The 18,184-nt window shown below is 63.9% G+C and overlaps 7 protein-coding genes across 7 annotated transcripts; 3 read left to right on the top strand and 4 right to left on the bottom strand.

Moving 5' to 3' along the window:
- Positions 1-2,100: 2,100 nt before the first annotated feature.
- Positions 2,101-3,138, top strand: Q8F55_004799 (uncharacterized protein; the record flags this gene model as incomplete). The annotated part of the gene is made up of 1 exon (XM_069353304.1): positions 2,101-3,138. One exon carries the CDS (start codon positions 2,101-2,103, stop codon positions 3,136-3,138), a length of 1,038 nt encoding a protein of 345 aa, XP_069207946.1.
- Positions 3,139-3,222: 84 nt separating this feature from the next.
- Positions 3,223-4,467, bottom strand: Q8F55_004798 (uncharacterized protein; the record flags this gene model as incomplete). Its single annotated transcript, XM_069353303.1, has 3 exons — positions 3,223-3,533; positions 3,566-4,367; positions 4,402-4,467. The coding sequence occupies 3 exons, from the start codon at positions 4,465-4,467 to the stop codon at positions 3,223-3,225; spliced, it is 1,179 nt and encodes a 392-aa protein (XP_069207945.1).
- Positions 4,468-4,740: 273 nt separating this feature from the next.
- Q8F55_004797 (uncharacterized protein) lies at positions 4,741-6,237 on the bottom strand (the record flags this gene model as incomplete). Its single annotated transcript, XM_069353302.1, has 1 exon — positions 4,741-6,237. One exon carries the CDS (start codon positions 6,235-6,237, stop codon positions 4,741-4,743), a length of 1,497 nt encoding a protein of 498 aa, XP_069207944.1.
- Positions 6,238-6,373: 136 nt separating this feature from the next.
- POT1_2 (3-ketoacyl-CoA thiolase with broad chain length specificity) lies at positions 6,374-7,656 on the bottom strand (the record flags this gene model as incomplete). Its single annotated transcript, XM_069353301.1, has 3 exons — positions 6,374-7,116; positions 7,169-7,570; positions 7,608-7,656. The coding sequence occupies 3 exons, from the start codon at positions 7,654-7,656 to the stop codon at positions 6,374-6,376; spliced, it is 1,194 nt and encodes a 397-aa protein (XP_069207943.1).
- A 2,090-nt stretch (positions 7,657-9,746) lies between these two features.
- On the bottom strand, positions 9,747-12,896 carry Q8F55_004795 (uncharacterized protein; the record flags this gene model as incomplete). The annotated part of the gene is made up of 5 exons (XM_069353300.1): positions 9,747-10,117; positions 10,154-10,974; positions 11,463-11,841; positions 11,884-11,919; positions 11,957-12,896. The coding sequence occupies 5 exons, from the start codon at positions 12,894-12,896 to the stop codon at positions 9,747-9,749; spliced, it is 2,547 nt and encodes an 848-aa protein (XP_069207942.1).
- Positions 12,897-13,610: 714 nt separating this feature from the next.
- Q8F55_004794 (uncharacterized protein) lies at positions 13,611-14,234 on the top strand (the record flags this gene model as incomplete). Its single annotated transcript, XM_069353299.1, has 1 exon — positions 13,611-14,234. One exon carries the CDS (start codon positions 13,611-13,613, stop codon positions 14,232-14,234), a length of 624 nt encoding a protein of 207 aa, XP_069207941.1.
- A 1,758-nt stretch (positions 14,235-15,992) lies between these two features.
- Positions 15,993-17,819, top strand: GIT2_3 (glycerophosphoinositol permease; the record flags this gene model as incomplete). The annotated part of the gene is made up of 7 exons (XM_069353298.1): positions 15,993-16,084; positions 16,120-16,132; positions 16,180-16,321; positions 16,376-16,396; positions 16,444-17,166; positions 17,214-17,522; positions 17,569-17,819. 7 exons carry the CDS (start codon positions 15,993-15,995, stop codon positions 17,817-17,819), a joined length of 1,551 nt encoding a protein of 516 aa, XP_069207940.1.
- Positions 17,820-18,184: the final 365 nt, after the last annotated feature.

Here is an 18,184-nt window from a genome sequence, read left to right as displayed (position 1 = left end):
TGGTGCTTGATGGTGATCCGAGCGGGGCCAGTAGCCGTGTTGCTTTCGTACTGAAGGCCTCGGGTTGTGGGGAATGACCTCGAGAAGGAAGCGGGCTGGGGCCGGCGAGCACGACGGGCGGAAGGGTCGCTCTCGAGCTGGACACGTGGTGTCTATACATGTTAATCAGCTGATGGCGTTGTCAATGCGGAGAAATGGGCTGGGTCAATAGCTGGTGGACAGTTGGATTGAGATGAGCAGCGTGGGCGAGATCGAGTGAAGTGTGAGGTGATTGTTTTCACGAGGGTTGGGTGCCGCTTTGCCCAATTGGTGGTCGCGGCTATCTTTACAACGGCCATTGGAGCTTGCAAGTCACGGCAACCTCCGCGAGGCGCTGCTTCAACCACGTTCTCTCCCTCTCCCCCTCTCTCTCCGGTACACACAAGCCATGGCAACCGTCATGTAGAACCACCGGCGATGCCAGACACGGCCCCAACTCCACCCAGCGCCACCCCGGCAGCCGATCGAGCCGAACGCACCGAGCCGAACCCACCACCTCGAGTCGGGACTCACCGGCCACATCGACGAGCGGAAAGCCGAAGCAGCACCTCCAGGCTATCGGGATCCCCGAGACCTGTGCGCCGGCCTACACCCCTCCGCTTCTCCTCGCGACTGTCGGGTTGGGTGAATGTGCGAGACGGGCGATCGCGAGCCGGGCGATCGCGAGCCGGGCGACCACATGCCGCGAGGGCAAGCTCTCGGCGACGGGCGGTGCAGTTGGCCTCTTATCACGACATACTGCCTGAACTCCTCCGGCCTGCGCCACAACCCCACTCTAGCCGCCTCGAGTATGCTTGTACCCAAGCACGTCGAGGCTCATTGCGGCAGTGCAATCTGAGATTGGCGCGCGGGAGGATCGACCTCACTCGCTCCAACGTCTGTCACATCGAGTCCCCACAGCCTGCAGCCACAAGACGCCGCGGCGCCATCGCCCCCCACCCGTATCACGGGGCCGGATGCGGTGTTGCGGCTTTCACATCTCAGCAGCTTGTGCGAGACGCCGCCGCGAGCCAGGGCGCGCTCAACGGCGGCGCCGATGGCTTCTCGGCGCCTCGCTAGGCCACTTATTCGGGTGGATATCCGCGTGCATCGCCCTGCGGACCCGCGTCAGGCGACCCGCTACTCCTTGCGTATTGGGTCTGGCGGCTCACGATATGTCGATGCTGCCGCTGCGGTGCCGGCGCCACAGATCTGCAGATCTTGATTAATGACCTTGGCGCGGGGTGGCAGCGAACGGAACCAGCGCGCCCGTCATGTGCCAAGAGATCGATAACGAGGCGGAGGCCTGGACTTGTGATTCGCCTACAACAGTGGCACGCGTCTGGTAGTCTACCCGCGTCAACCGGCCCGTCTGACAGCCTCGCCGTGCGGACTGGTGCTCGCCGAGCTGTACATGTACTTAAGGCGAGGGGGATGCAGTGTTGGCAGGCACAGCCGCCATGCTCGCACTCTTATGGTTTTCACAGCTCGGCGCGCTCGCCCTCGTGGCAGGTGAGGCAGCCCCCGGGCCAACCACTGACTTCAGCCTCGCCGACGCGTACGATTGACAGGCACCATCCGCTCCCCTCAGCCCCGAAGCGTACCCAAGCTCCACTGGGTCGGCTGTTTGAACGACAAGACGATGGCATCTTCACGACACACATCAGCGGCGAGATCATCACCTTGCCTGCTGCCAACCCGCCTAGCTCCACTGAGCCGTCTTCACAAATCCCCAGCCCGACCCCGATCGTGGACCCAATCATTTGCGAGTGGGCCGATGGGATCAGGGGCGTGTTGCAGCCCAATGGAGACTGCTCCCCCGATGCACGCAACGGCGACATTTGCACCTTTCGCAACGGGGCTCTGGGGACCGTCACTACCTCCGCGTCCTTGTCCTGTGTCCCGACCCCAACAGGACCTGTCCTCAAACCCGGCGATCCGTGCGACCTGCCCCTTCCCACCGGAGTCGCCAGCACAGGTGGGGATGGTGTCGTAAACGCCAACGGCGAGTGCCGCTGCCCCGACGGCAGTGCCCCCGACAATGGCGTGTGTGGGGGCCCTACAACAAGCGACAACTGTACCATGCCGGACGGGTCGCTGGGCACCCTCACCGGCGATCCCAAGACCTGTACCCCCAAGACGTGTACAACCCCCGAAGGGACGCCGGGGACGGTCCAGGCCAACTGGACATGCAAGGGCAAGGTGTGTCCGTCTGGCCAGGAGCTCGACAAGGATGGCAAGACGTGCAAGAACGCCAGCGTCCAGTGCCCCTCTGGCCAGGAGCTCGACGCCGACGGCAAGACGTGCAAGCCCATCTGTATCAAGAACGGTGCGACCGGCAAGCTCGTCAACGGCGCGTGCGTCTACTCCGGCGAGGAGTGCGACCTGCCAGACGGGAGCAAGGGAATCTGGGGCAAGGACCTCGAGTGCGACAAAAAACCCGTGACGGGCACCGAGTGCGAGGTCATCAACGGCCAGAAGGGCGTGTACGAGAACGGCATGTGCACGTGGAAGACGACGCCGCCGCCCAACAGCATCTGCACGGGCGCCGACGGCAAGCAGGGCAAGATGACGGCCGACGGCAAGTGTGACGTCGGCGGGACGGTCACCCCGCCAAAGGAGCAGTCGACGTGCACCGCCGGCGGGGAGGTCGGCCTCACGCCCAAGGGCGTCGGCGTGATCGTGAGCGGCACCTGCACGGTGTACACGCGGCCCGATGGGCAGACCTACTTCCCGCCCGGGACGATCAACCCGCCACAGGCTGCGGTCGAGGCGGCAAAGAGCGCGGCCAAGGGGATTCCCAAGTGGGGGATTGCTGTCGCTGCCGCGGGTGGCGCGGTCGTGCTCGTCGCCGTGGCCGTCACCATCTCGTGCCAGTGCGAGTGGGACCACGAGCGGCACAAGCTGCGCCGGAAGAAGAACAAGAAGCGCAGGAGGCGCGAGGAGGAGGAGGAGGCGCGCCGCAGGGAGGAGGAGCGCCGCCGCGAGGAGGATCGCATCCGGGACGACGAGCGAAAGAGGATCAGCATGCTGCAGATGCAGCAGCAGAGCCAGCCCTTCCTCCCGACGGTGGGGTACACGCCGCCGCCGCCGTCGGGGTACGCGCCGCAGCAGTACTGATAGAAAAGGCGGTGGTCAACACAGAGACGTTAGTAGAACGACGACATGTCAGAGAAAGAAGTCATATGCACAAAGTCCATCAGATCACTTCCCAGCGTTGCCCACGAGGTCCTTGAGCACGCTGCTGCCCTGCTTGCGCACCGTGTCAAACCACCCCTGCACGACGCGGCTCTCAGCCAGCGGCATGCGCGCCGACTCGGTCTTGCCGTCGCGGATACACCGCGCGACCTCGTCGGCCTCGTAGTGCATCCCGTTGCCGGCGGGGATGGGGCAGTGGTGCACGCTCTCCTCGGTGATCTGGCCCGGGCGCGGCGGGGGCGGCGCGCTCTCCGAGCTGCCGGCGACAGTCGAGGGGTGCGGCACGATGCGGTACCGTTCGGGGCGGTACAGCGGGTCTGGGGTCAGCGTGCCCCCGGGAGCCACTCACGCTCGACGATGAGCTGCCCGTGCTCGCAGTCGATGACGGCCGCGCAATCCCGCGGCGTCCACGCCGTAAAGTCGCACAGGATGCGGCTCTCGGCCAGCCCGTCCCACCGCACGGTCCAGGCGCTGAGCTCGTCGACCCCGTTGCGAGCGTAGATCCGCTGGCTGCTGTCGAGCACCTGGGGCGCCTGGTCCGTGTTGTCCGGGTGCTGGTGCAGCACGAGCATGCTCCATACGGACGGGTAGGGGCCGAGGTCGAGCAGCGCGCCGCCGCCGAGCTTGGGGTCGATCATGCGGTCGTTGTCGGCGCGCTCGTCGAGATGCGCGTAGCTGCTCAGCTCGGCCGTGACGCGGCGCACGCGGCCCAGCTTGCCCGAGTGGATCTCGCGCTGGACGGCGTACGCGATCGGGTGGAAGCGCGTCCACACGGCCTCCATGAGGAAGAGGTTCTTCTCCTTCGCGATGGCGACGAGCTCGTCGAGCTCGGCGAGGTCCATGACGAACGGCTTCTCGCAGAGTACGTGCTTGCCGGCCAGGAGGGCAGCCTTGGCGTTCGGGTGGTGGAAGGGGTGCGGCGTGCCGATGTACACTACGTCGACGGCGGGGTCGGCGAAGACCTCTTCGTAGGTGCCGTAGGCGGTGGTGCTGTCGAGCGCGGCGTGTGAGACGCCGTGCGCCGACGCACCGCCCGCGTTGCGCAGCCTGGTGATGAAGGCCTCGGCGGAGGGGACGGAGCGCGAGCCGACTGCCGCGATCGCATGTTGCACGTCGGTGACCTCGCGTGTCGCCGGGTCGACGAGCAGGTCCTGGGGTGTTAGAGAGCAAGGGTGGGCAACTCACCTTGGCGAACGTCGTCGCGATGCCCCCGGTCGAGATGATGCCCCAGCGGAGAGTGAACGGTGCCATTGTGGGTGAGGTAGCCTTCGGGACTGGGGCACCCCCACCATGGTTATGTATACGCGTCTCACCCCATCGCTGTAGCTCAATGTCCGGGACGGAGATGAGTGAGGTGTCAGTACGGGTCAATCTTTGGTCCGGAGTGGAGGTGGGTCGGGAGATAGGCTAAATGCCTACCACGCGGCAACCTCGGCAACTGCCGGCAATGAGGTCACTGCTGCATCTCAGCTCTGGTCTTCATGTTCCTCTTCTTCTCCGTATGCACAGCCCCAGCTTCGGCGCCTACACCGTACCGAGCTCCTCGAGCTCAGCGACGACGCGCTCCATGACGCTAGCCTTGAGTGAGAGCCAGATGCTCGCGCCCTTCATCCACCAGTCGCGCCCATGGCCGCCCTTGTTCGGGAGGACGAGGACGAGCCCGTCGACGGCGTGAAACGCGGGGTGGACATGCACGGGGTGCGCGTCGCCAAACTTGACGTCGTAGAGCGGGTAGCCAAGCCAGCTGGTGGCTAACATCGCGCGCTCGCCAAAGAAGTAGTTGGCCTCGCGGACCGGGTCGGACGCGAAGGCCATGTGGTGCAGGGCAGAGGGGACGGTGTCGGCAGTGAACGCGTCGATAGCCTTGCGCAGCGCGTGCGGGCCCTTGCCCTCCTGGAGTTCGGCGACCGACGCAGCCGACGATCCTAGGAGCACGGGCGCGCCGAGGTCCCAGTCCGGCAGGCCGAGGCGCCGGCGCAGGCCGACCGCGCTGCTGAAGTGGACCTGCGTCTCCGGAGCGAGGTTGCGCGCGCGGACGTTGGCGCGCCAGATGAAGCCGAGAAGCGCGTCGAGGGGCGTCACGCCGTCACCAGCCTGCATGTGCAGCATGTGCACCGCCTCGGGCAGGATCTGCACCGTGCGCTCAACGCTGTCGTTGTTGCGCCAGTCCCACGTCTCCCACGGCACGCGGGCCGGGTTGCCCTCGAGGGGCGGGGCGACGCCGTCGACCGGCTCGACGACAAGGAACGGGAGCGCGAGCTTGGGGTCGGACGCGCAGAAGTCGAGGCGGCGGCCGGGGAGTGCCGCCGCCTTGGCCTTGATCACCTCGTCCTCCTTGTCGGCATCGATGTTGCCCGCCGCGTGCTTGTCCACCTCGGAGAGGGCCTCTGGAGCAGCCGGGATGTGCGGCAGCGCCTTGCCCTCCTTGAGGAGGCTGTACGTCTCGGACCAATCGCACACGAGCTTGAGCAGGGCGTGCGTGTCGAACAGGGCGTGCGTGCCGAGCACGGCGAGTGCCGCCCCGTCGTCAAAGGACGTGAGCTGCGCGACGAGGGCGTGGCCGGGCACGTAGTGGGGGCGGAGGTGGACGACCTTGTGGGCGGTGCACAGAAGGGGGCTAGAGCACGGGCCCGAGTCGGCGGTGCTGTCGCTCAGCTTGCGCGGGAGGGCGTCAGCGATCGGGCCGTCCCACTTGGCCGTGGTGAAGAGGATGCCGGGGTGGCAGTCGTCGTGGACCGCCCAGAGACGGCCGTGGCGCGTGGTGTGAGCCGGCGCCGCGTCGACATTGTCCGGCACCTTGGTGGTGATGGTGTAGGCTGCGTGTGGGTACGCATCCGCGACGAACTGCAGCGCCTTGAGGAGGGTGTCGCCGTCGATGGGCTTGTCGAAGAACCACACCGGCGGGACGGGTGGGCCCATCGAGAGACTGTTGCCTGTGATGCTGAGCGGGACGGCGCGGTGCGCGTGCTCCTTGGGCTTGACGACGACCTGGGTCGGGACGAGAGTGATCTTTGACGACATTGCGAGTGAGGTGACGGGGGTCAGAGGAAGAGAGATGTTGAACGAGTTAGAAGATCAGCGCGCCCTCACCGCCCCCCTCTTTTATAGCTGTGATCCCGGCACACTGGATAAAAATACATCGACCTCACCCACACTTCTACAGCTTGGCCTTGTTGGTCACCTCGTTGACGAACAGCCCGGCGACGCCGTAGCCCGTGCCGGCGCACATGCTGGTCACGAGGATCTGGTCTCCCGAGCGCTGGAGCTCGGCGAGGCCAGTGGCGACCTGCCGCGCGCCCGTCGCGCCGAGGGGGTGTCCGAGGGCGATGGCGCCGCCGTTGGGGTTGAGCTTCTTGGGCGGGATCTTGAGCTTCTCCGCGCAGTAGACGGCCTGGCCAGCAAACGCCTCGTTGACCTCGAACACGTCGACGTCCGACACCTTGAGGCCCTCCTTCTCGAGGACCTTGGGGATGGCGACGGCGGGTCCGATGCCCATGATGCGGGGCGGCACACCGGCCGCGACGACGCGCACGACCTTGCCGATGATGGGCAGGCCGAGACGCTCAGCGACTGACCGCCTAGCGAGCACGCACGCAGCCGCGCCGTCCGTCACCTGCGACGCGTTGCCCGCGTGCGTCGTGCCGTCCGCCTTGAAGGCCGGCTTGACCTTGGACAAGGACTCGGCCGTGACGCCGTACCTGATGCCGTCGTCCTTGGTCACCGTCTTGCCGTTGATGGTGACTGGCACAATCTCGCCGTCAAACTTGCCCGAATTTTGCGCGGCCTCGGCCTTCTGGTACGACGACGCGGCGAACTCGTCCTGCTTCTGACGGCTGATGTGGTTCTCCTCGACAACGTTCTCGTTGGTGATGCCCATGGGGATGAGGCAGTCGGCAGCGACTACACGTCGTCAGCACGTTGCTCACTCCGCTGACGTCTCATCCACACTCACGCTGGTTCTTGACAATCTCCTCCGAGTGGGGGTGGTCGAGGGGCTTGGGCACAAAGTGGTGCGTCATGCTCTCGGCGCCGCCGGCAATGCCAATGTCAATGTCCCCGGCGTGGATCTCGTTGGCGATCGTCCAGATGGCCTGCAGCGAGGACGAGCACTGGCGGTTGACGGTGCTGAGCGTCGCCGAGATGGGGATGCCGGCGTGCAGGGCGGCCATGCGCGAGATGCTCGCGCCGCCGCGGGGCGTGCGCACCGTGCCGATCTGGATGTCCTCGATGAGCTTGGGGTCGATGTGGGCCGCGTCGACCGCACCCTTGAGCACGGCCGACAGCAGGTCCTCGTACCGCGCCTCGGCGAGCGCGCCCTTCTTGGCCCGTGTGAGCGCCGTGCGCTTGGCCGAGACTAGGGCGTGAGTGGGGGACGGGGTGGGCCGACTTACGGATGACGACGTCGTCGGGGTTCTTTTGCAGGATGGATGCCTTGGTCATGGTGTCGGTCGTGATGCTGGGGGTTGGATAGCGACGAGAAGAGCGTCGAGCGAGGTTATATGTGCGACTCGAGCCAATGTCGTGGGGCAGAGGGAGGTTGTCGACGCCGCTGCATGGCTGCTGGCCAGATGCTCGCCGTTCTCTCATGTGATGGGTTCCCGCCCGGCTATCGTCGTCATCGGAAAAGACCGAACACCGACAGGCCGGCGTCGACTCTTTGGCTGGGGGGGGGGAGTCGTTGGGCAGCGAAATGGGCCATTCTCGCCAGCCAGCGCTCTGTATGCATAGAAGAAGTGGTCAATGACACTCTCAAGACTGTCATCTAACCACTGACATGCATCAAGATACGCCCAGAGCCCATCGTTGAGCGCAGTGAGAGTCTGAAATCGACAACAACAACAGCAACAGAGAGTGAAACTGCTGACACGGCATTGCTGACCAAGATCCCTATCAGCTCCCCACACCAGCCTACGGCCGTAAGGATAGATCTGTCGACTCTCGTGCGAACGCGTCAGTGGGGCCCAAATACACTCGTGTCGCGTCGCGCCGCAGGCGTTTGGGGCCAGCAGTAACGACTGGGGACCCGTCCCCAGCCGCTTTGAGCCGGCACTCCGCCCAGTCTGCTCGGTGCACTGACACGGTTCACCCACCACTCGTACCCCGACGCTGATGCCTGACCTTACCACCCATCCCACACGCCTGACAGTGACTCCCATTCACTCCCATGCTCAGCGGCGCATCCAGGGGGCTGCCCTCGGTGATGCCCCGATTCCGCCACTCCATGAACCAGATTTCTGAAGCCGGGGAGCTTCTGAAGATGATCAGCATGTCCAGAGGCACATCGGCGTCGAGTGAAGGCTGCGTCCAGCACTCTCTGCCATTCCCTGTCCCAGGCCTCATGCCTTTCACGATCAACGAGGAACCGAAGCGTCCTCGCGCGCCATCCTCGAGACCAGCGACGCCCATGCAGACAAACTCAATTCCGTCTCTTGCGCCTCGTTGAGGAAGCCCGGGAAGCGATGGGGGAGGTCCACTCTCCCCGAGAGGTGACTTGGGGGTGCTCTGATGCACGCTTCCATGCCCCCGGAGCTGAGGGTGTACTTGGACTGGCTGGGGCTCCTCTTCCGCTGCATCTCGCCCGTGACCGTGGAGAAGCTCGAGAATGGCCACTGGCACGAGAAAACACATCGCAGCGGGACTCTCTCGCAGATGTTCCAGTAGCGTGGCTTTGGTTGCGGAGCTCTTTGTGGAGGCGAAGTCGACCGTTCTCGCCGGCCTTCCCGGAGAGCAGGGACCCCTGGACCAACGCACACTACCTTCTACCTCTTGTTCTGCAACACGCGTTCCTGGGGCTCTCGAGTACGTCGCAAACACCCCGGCGTATTACGACTTGCCCGAACGAGGGTAGCTGCATCCGGGTTCCGCTGCACGTCCGGGAGTAGGGAAAGCTCCCCATCCGTTTGGCACGGTTTCTTGCTCTGTCAAGGCGGCCCGTCGCAGGGAGCTCGTGCTATCTGCCTCCCACAACCGTGGATCTCCCACCAGCCAAGGAGATACCATCCATACTCTCAATCAGCTACAAACAATACTTTCAACTCGCGAACACATCTACAACGGACATGCACTATACACGAACGGTGAGCCAGGGCGCTCGACGGAGCTAACGGTGCATTCGAGGCCAGCGGCAGGGGCGCGGCGGCGGCCGGCGCTGTTGCGTAGCAGGCCATCATCGGCGCATTTGGGTGTAAGAGCACGGGGCGGCGGCGGTGCCGTTGCGGAGCGGTGTTTGCGGCGCGCTACCACCCCGTTTCTCGACATAGCAGGCCTCGGTGTTGTAGGTAGGATCCCAATGCTACTATGTTTACGTCTCTGTAGTTGGTGGCAGGCAGCAGGTGGCGTGGCGCTGGCCCTTCGGGGCCAGGTCGGCGTCGGCGCAGTTGCGGGGGTGCGGTTTTGGCAGCCAGTGCCACACCGTTATCCGAGCACCGCACGCCGTGCTTTTTCCACATGTGTGGCGATGTTTGTTGTTTTCTTCGTTTACCGTGTTTTCAGAGTTTCCTCCTTTTCGAATGTTACTCGCCTGGCACCCATCACAGCGCACACTTGCGCTCGAGGGCCGCGAGCATCGCAACGTGGTACCGCTCGCCGGGGCCGTTGAGAGTCGTGACGTCGGTGTCGTTGTTCCAGGACGCGCTCTTCAGGGTGGCGGAGGACAGCGTGTTGAAGCGGTATGGCCCAACGAGTGGCACTTTCCACCAGGCCTGGTGCAGCTCCGCCGCGAACTCCATGTCGGCTGGGTACTTGTCCAGGCGGAACCTGCGGCAGACACCCCGCACGCGCGAGAGGTCGTGCTTGGTGAGGCCGGGCGCCTCGGCGTAGAGGTACCACATCATGAAGCGCATCATGGTCGTCCAGAGTGGAGGGGTGGCCCCGTTGACGGCTGCGACCTCCACGCCCCACCCTGCGGTTGTCAGCGAAACCAAGGGGAGACACATACTGGCTACAGTTCCCATGCGGACCTCGATTTGGCGGGAGAGGTCGTTGCCTCCTGCCATGCGGGGCTGTGTGCGGGCGACAGTGCCCATAAACTTCACCGCGAAGGAAACGTAGATTGCCTCGCGGAGGGCGTTGGCGATCGGCGTGGGCGCGCACGACGAGATCACATCCTGGAGTGCGGCCATGGTCGCGATCGCCTTGGTGTGGTCGGACATCAGGAGGTTGAAGAGCTCGCTCCCCTTCATCGTCACCCAGTTGCGGAGACACTCCACAGTAGCGGCTTTGAGGTCGGCGACGAGGATGGCAAGGGCATGAGGTCCCGGCGCGAGGTCTGCACCATCGGTTCCAGGGCACGGGCGGACCTCCCGCGCTTCGGCCATGCCCTCGAGGTAGTCTCCAACCGTCATTTCAGACCTCCCGACGTACAGGTGGGAAAAGCAAATGCTCTTCAGGAGGTATTCCCCCGTCACTTGACTCCACGCCAGGAGCGCACGCTCCTCAATGGCCTGGATGATTCCGAGGGGAGCGAGCAGGGATCGGAGGAAGGCGGGAGTGTCGGTGCCGTTCTCCATCATCTTGCCTAGGTACGCACCCTGGATCCCCTCGATGACGAGGCGGATTTGGTAGACGTATGTGGGGCTGGAGGAAATGCAGGCCACAATGTCTGCCAGACGGCGGGCGAATGTCAGCCGCGCGCGCCAAGAGGTCTTGTCCTGGAACATGAAGCGGGCGGTGTTTCGGGCAAGGACGAGGGTGCGGGTGCGGGTCTTCTCCTGGTCGCGCCACCACGGCTCGGTGTAGTCTTCGACGATGATAGTGGGACTGAGGAGGTGAGGAAGCGCATTGGTTCGAGGGGGAGACGGTAGGGAGGCGAGCTGGCGGTGTGCAGGTTGGTGGTGCACATGGTGTCGACGATTGCTGGTGGGTTAGTTGGCGAGCAGAGAGCAATTGCACGCATCGAGGGGTTTAAGTACCCCGGCTCTCCATCAAAATGGACTGTGTACAAGCATTACTGCCATGGGAGTGAGTGCGAGAGGTAGATTGATGGTGTTGGTGACAGACAATACCATTCTTTGGAATCGCCACATCCACCGAGCGGACATGTTGTCTCCATCCCATCAATGGATGCGGGTAATGTACTCATGCTGTCTCTTTTCTTGATGACATCGTACTGCAAGCTGAGGTGATCACCGGATAACTCATTCTCTATGCATCTAATCTAGGAACAATAATCACAACACTCGCGGGGCCCTCATACACACACCGTCATCGGTCACATCAGTCATCACAGTCATTGTCGGGGGCATCACACCACGGTCCCCGTCTCGTACTCGCGCTCGAACGCGGCAAACCGCCTGACCATACCTGGCGAGACACCCAGCGCCTGCAGGCGCGCCGTGCTCGACATGGTCGTGGCAGCGGGGGATACCGGGCCGTCGTCGGGGAAGAGGCGTGCAAGGCCGAGACCGCCGTGGACGTCAGGGTATCCCATGATCTCGAGCACCTCGGACACGATCTCCTCGCTCGCCTGGTCTGGGTCGGCGCTCGCGTTCACGGAGACCATGACCAGTTCCAGCCCATTCGCCGCGTCGCGGGGGTCCGCGTAACCTGAGCACCACTTGGCCAGGCGGGTCGCGGCGTCCCAGATCGGTGACTCGGGCGCCCATTCCAATGCTGCTGCCTTGTAGTCTGAGAGTTCGTTAGCACAGCCCAGCGGGTAGCTCAGCTCACCGTGCATTGCGGGAGAGTTGACGAATGCTGCCGAGTCTGGAATGTCAGCTCCTTGCGACGAGAAAGAGCTCACTGTGTCCGTTGCGCGCAAGGTGTGCGATGACCTCCACTCCAACGCTGGTGCACAGCGCCTGCTGGATCACCTCGACCCACCGCGCCTCGACGTGTGCCGCCACAATGCTCATAGCTCGGCGGGCCGTGTCGTCCGGAGACTCTGACCTGGCTAAGGCCTGCACGATCATCCTTGCGTGCACCGATAAATGGTCTGCGAGGAGTGCCGAAGCCTTCCGGGACTGGCTGAGGACCGGGTGGAGGACAGTTTGCGGCTCCTGGAACCGAACTCGCTTTGTCGGGGAGTTGTTGGGGCTGTGGCTGGACCCGAGGCCGACGGTGCTGGATGTGCATGCCTGGTGCATTCCTTGCAGCATTGTGAGTAATGTGAGGGTACGAGTGGTCGCCTCCTCGAGACTCCCGGCGCCGGTCTTGATGAACTTCATCTCCTCCTCACACGTGGTCTTGAGACCTTGTACGAGACGATGGGTGGCAGGAGCCCCGGTGCTCAGCAAGCGCCCGGCGAGCTCCGCGAGGAGACGGCCGAAGATTACTCCCACTCCTGGGATGTTGGCACGGAGGTACTGGAGCAGGGCGGGCATGAAACCCGCCACGCCCTGGGGAACAGGCTCGTCCTTCGGGGGTAGCGGGGGCGGGAAGTCCAGGATGGCGAGGGGGGTCGGGAACGTGCCGGGGCAGCTGGGAGGCCAGCGGGGCACGTCGTCCAGTACTTCGGGGCTCCATGTACGGTAATACCGTACCAGGACGAGTGCCGCGACAAAGTCGCAGAAGCCCACTCCGGGAGTGTGGAAGGAGACTGCGACGGTCGTGAAGTCCTGGAGGAAATGGGCGATTGCCGACCTGAAGAAGATGTTGTGTGGTAGGACCGACAGGGCGACCTTGTGGGCCAGGAGGCTGAGGAAGAATGGTGCCAGGGCGGCTGCGGTAGGCTCGGCTGACATGTCGGCGGTCGTGAGTTGAAGGGGGTGTTGGGAGGAGAGGAATTGGAATGAGTGTTGGTGATTTATGCGACAGTCGTCTCCTTCGCTGGCAGCCAGGAGTGCTGGGAAGGGGTGTATGCAACGGGTACACTCAGGAATCATGCAGACCTCACCATGGGTGCGTGTGGGCGGCGTGGTGGTGATGGAGAGGCGAGGGGTTGTTGGGAGTCGCGAGGATGATGTGTGCGAGTGTGCGCGTGGCTGCCACGCAGCGTGGCAACTGTGTGGTGGCCCCCAGCACGCCGCGCCCATCAATCCTTTGGAGTGTGTGTTGTGTGCGCCTCGTGCATGTCCTGGGAGCTCGCTTTTGTTCGGTTTGCTCTCCCACCCTCGTGTCACTGGACGGAAGGGATAGAGGTGCTGCTTACACCACTCGCCCCGCATCAGACAAGCAGGCGCCTCATGCCTCCTGTAGTGGCACACCCCCTCCGCAACAAGCTCCAGTTTGACCCCAGCTGCGTCATGGAGTCAGTTATCATGCATTGCTCTACTCCGCAGCCCGCACGTTTCAGTATGCCCGCTCCCGCCCAACGGCCTTCTGGCTTGGTGGCAAATACTGAGCGCGCTCACCAGAATGTCTTGGCACCAGCACTTCGTTCACAATGGACGGGCTGCGCGCTCAGTACAAAAGCGCGGGAGTGTCGCCCAACATCGTCCCCATCACTCCACAACAACATGGCCGCCTCCAACAATACAGCGCCCGACGTCCTCATGTCCGCCGCGAGCATCCGCGTGCCCACGCTCACCATCACGATCAAGGGCTCGAGTGACTGCTACAATGCGGTGTGTGGCCACGCGATCGGGCGCAACACCAGCACGTCGAGCTGCTTCGGCATGCCCTCGACCTTCAACGACACGATCCCGGCCGCGCTCGCGGGCGGCAAGTGCGCGAGCATGGGAGACATCGACGTCGCGTGGCAGAGGCACAACAGGACAGGCAACCTCGTCCCCTTCATCTCCAACACCTACGCCCAGTATCCCTACAAGTGCACGTTTACGAACGGCGCGTGCGCCGGCCAGATCTGCAACTTTCAGGCACAGCCCTCGAATGCGACAGGCCGCGAGGAGTACATGTGCTGGAGCGACCCGGTGATCGCCATGCCTCCCCCGTGGCTGCCGAGGCCAGACAACATGACCGACAGCTGCTTCGGACCGAACAACACAGCGACCTGCGAGCACATAGCTGGCCGGGATGCGACAACGTACTCGGCTGCGCCGAGGCTAGGTGTGCCGACGCTGTTGATGCTGCTCGGCGTCTCTTCGGCCGCGCTGGGGCTCCTAGGAGGTGCGGCGTTGTAGCAGCGTGCTGTGGAAGTACTTGTACCTGCTCTCCATTGTACTCTTATGAACGCTGTAGTTGTGCCGAGCGCACCGGCGAGAACGTCAAGATGGCATAAGGCGCGCCATCAGCAGCGTCAATGGGGGACTTTCCGCGCCAGTGCACGGGCGGCAACTGGGGCGCCCGTACGCACCACGGCTGAGCGTGTGCAATCCACCACCGGTGGCAGGCAGTCACCTCGCGGAGCCACGTCCAGTGCCGACTCGACGAGTGCGAAGACCAGCGTTGTCCTGGTCTGGTTATGAGGCATGTGCCTTGCAACCAACCCCAACAGCCCACCCCAAACCCACCCCCTGGCTTGTTCCGTCGTGTACCTCTGCCGGCAAGGGGCGATCGTCATGTTCTTGTCCGGCAGTGTCGCCGGCGGCAGTTGGCTCGACACTGTGCGTGGCGCTCGGTGATCAATGAGCTATCTGTGGAATGGATCTGGTGTTTGTCTATCTTCACGGCCTAATCTTCCGCAATGACGTCTCGTCAGGTATGCAGAGGCCGTCGGGTTGCTTGATCCGGGACGCCGACGACGACGGCACGTCGGCACGACGGCAAGACAAGGACCCACTCACGACCCGTGTACGCCCCTCGGCGCCGGGATCGCGGAAGCGCTCGGCAGCGCCGAGTCGGCCCTCCGCGGCGCGCGGTGTATGGACATTGGCACAGCACGGAACGGCGAGCATTGGTCCTCGCGGCTCCTGGCGGCTCCTGAGGAGCCGACCGAAAGCCGGTCCTCGGACTCAGGCGCAGCCCCACCGTGCTGCTGCGGGCTGTTTCATCCGAGGCTGAATGCGTGCATGTCGAGCAAGGGTGCGTGGTGTTGAGTGGCCTTTGCCAACAGCCAATCGCAGTCACCTGACCATGTCCTGCCTTCCTATCCGAGATATGCAATGGCCGAGAAAAAAAAGTTGGTCACCACGCTGGTCGAAGCGACCTGCCAAGAGCGGCCTGGTACAGCTCGTTGTCTCGCATCGCTGCTGCATGAACGTGCGTGCGTGCCAAGCGCTGGGCTGGGTTGCTGATCTGCCGAGTGGTGTCGCTCTCGGTGTTTGGTGTCTGAGGGAGAGCAAGATTGTGAATGCACGTTGGCGGCGAGAGCGGCACTCGCGCAGCATGTCGCGGGCAGCATTCCGCCCGGTGTAATCGGTCCCTGTCGCGTTTACTCGACGGAGCGAGGACGGAGGACGTAGAGGGAGCACGCGCGCGCAGCACCCTGCCACAAATCCCTGAAACCCACCTGGGCAGGTCGCGTGAGATGTCAAGCGAGGACATGCATCGCGCGCCGCAGGGCCGCTCACGGCAGGGAAGTAAAAGCAATGTCTTGGCGAGCCGCACACAGTCTCCGCGTTGGACGGGATTGCCCAAGCTACCCAAGGTGCCCGAGGCCGTCTTGTTTCTGCATGTGGTTCGTGTGGTGCGTGCCGGTGCCTCGCTCGTCCTGCACATTGCCTCCTCGCCCTTGCCAGGCAACAACGTTCGCCGGGCGCTCGCCTATCCCGTCGCGACGGGTGCAGTTCGAGGGTAGCACCAAGACCTTAGCCTAGCGCCGTGCGTTTGTTTTCCTCGTGACCAACCTGCCTCCCTGTTGATGGCTATCGGCAATGCGGAGACGGGGGGCAGGGCTGGGGCCACGGCGCGGTGGAGCGGGGCGGGAGACGGCTGCGGCGCCGGCGGGTACTTAGGCATGGGATCCGTGTCTTGCTATCACTCTTCTCTCTGTCAACAACATGGGCGTATTCAGCAAGAAGAAGGAAGTCGCGCACGACAATGGCGAGAGCCAGGCGCCGCGCAAGGGCCGCAAGCTCGGAGCGATTGGAACGTGAGTGTGGCTCCTGGGCGTCGCTGACAGCACAGTATCTTTGCCTCGGTGAGACGATCCCCATCCCCCGCCCAGACCCAATACTCACACCGCAGGGCTCGGCCATGTTCGCCGACGGCTACTCGAACGCCGCCATGAGCCCCGTGCTGACCATCCTCTCGCGCGAGGACATGTACGGGCCGTGGCTGGTGGGCGGAGAGCGCAACAAGTCGCTCCTTGCCGCCATGGTGTTTGCGGGTAGGTGGTGTGGCGACAATCGAGCTGGTGACAGAGTGCTAACACACACTCCAGGCATGGTCACGGGCCAGCTTTGTAAGTGGCGCGAACGCCGCCGTCACGGCTCGTGCTAACCCCCTCAGCGTTCGGCTGGGTCTCCGACAAGATCGGGCGCAAGTTTGCCATGTTCCTCTGCACGGCCATCATCTTCGTCTTCTCCATCCTCGCGGCGTGCAGTGCCGGCCCGACCCCGCAGGTGCTCATCAACTGCCTGATTGCCTTCCGTTTCTTCCTCGGTATCGGCCTCGGCGGCGAGTATCCCTCCGGATCCGTCGCTGCGGCCGAGGCGACCGAGCACAACGAGGTCGGCAAGAAGAAGCAGCAGCGTCTCTTCATCTGGGCGACCAACTCGCAGCTCGACCTCGCCTTCACCGTCGCGTGGCTCGTCGCCCTGGCGCTGTACAAGATCTTCGGGGACAACCACCTGCGCGCCGTGTGGCGCGGCACGCTGCTCCTCGGCGCCATCCCGCCGCTCCTGCTCCTCATCGCGCGCATGTTCATGGAGGAGCCGGACGCGTACAAGAAGAACTCGATGCGCCACACCCGCATCCCCTACTGGCTCATCATTAAGCGCTATTGGCTCAAGCTCGCGGCCGTCTCCATCGTCTGGTTCATCTACAACTGGGTCACGTACCCGTTCGGCATCTACTCGGGCACCATTGTCGAGAAGGCCGTTGGCAAGAACCCGTCTCTGTACCAGACGCTGGCGTGGGGCGCGCTCGTCAACTCGTTCTACGTCCCGGGTACGATTGTCGGTTCCTTCATCTCCGACTTTATCGGGCCCAAGTACACCATGATTTTCGGACGTGAGTGCCATGACTTGGCCCCTGGGATCAGTGACTCACCCCCCCAGTCCTCATGCAGGCTGTCTTCGGCTTCGCCATGAGCGGCGCGTACAACCGCCTCGTGCCGGAGAATGGCCAGGGCGGCTCGATTGCCGGCTTTGCCGTCATGTACGGTATCTTCCTTGCCTTTGGTGAGGTCGGCCCCGGCAACAACCTCGGTCTGCTCGCGTCCAAGTCGGTCGGCCCCACCGCCGCCCGTGGACAGCTCTACGGCATCGCCGCCGCCATCGGCAAGGTCGGCGCCTTTATCGGCACCTACACGTTCCCGTACATCCAGAAGCGCTTCGACACGAAGGGCTACTTTGTCCAGAACACTGGTGAGTAGGGTGTCCCGGTGCATGTTGCGGCGTGCTCACACCACAGGCCTCTTCTGGGTCGGATCCGCCCTCGCCGTCTTCTCGGCGACCATCACCTTCTTCGGCGTGCACAACATCAAGCCCGACCACATGATCGAGGAGGACGCCGCGTTCAGGGAGTACCTCGCTGCCAACGGCTTCGACGTGTCGCAGATGGGCGAGCCGGGCCACCGCGAGGGCGACGTTGCCGACGACGTGGTTTCCAGCGGCGCTGTCCCGCGCGACGCCGACGTGTACGAGCACGACGAGAAGAAGTAGGCCGGCTGAGCGCTGGTCGCGATGCGCTATTCAACTGGTGCGCGGTCGTTGGTGGTCGTTGGTTGTGGTGATATAATAGTTGGGATGTTACTTGTTGCTGTGAAGGTGGGGCTGGAGGAGTCGCGGCGCACAAGTTGCCGCCTCGGAAGGAGGGTCAGAGTTGTGAGCGTCAGCGCCGCGCCGGAGCCTGTCCCGTCGAGCACGGTCAGTCATCCGCCCCCCCCTCGCCGACGGCCCTCGACGCTAGCCAACCGCGTGGCCCACGCTGCACGCGTAACTTCACTAGTATCATATCTCACAACGTGTACACCACCTATCGCCGGGAGCGTGCCGGCGTTTTCATCGAGCTCGCGTCGTCCCTGCAG

Source organism: Vanrija albida, assembly GCF_041260175.1.
Source record: "Vanrija albida strain AlHP1 chromosome Unknown contig_4, whole genome shotgun sequence".
NCBI classification, from domain to species: domain Eukaryota; kingdom Fungi; phylum Basidiomycota; class Tremellomycetes; order Trichosporonales; family Trichosporonaceae; genus Vanrija; species Vanrija albida.
The sequence above is the reverse complement of the archived record's forward strand: the minus strand, read 5'-3'. Positions and strand labels throughout refer to the sequence as shown.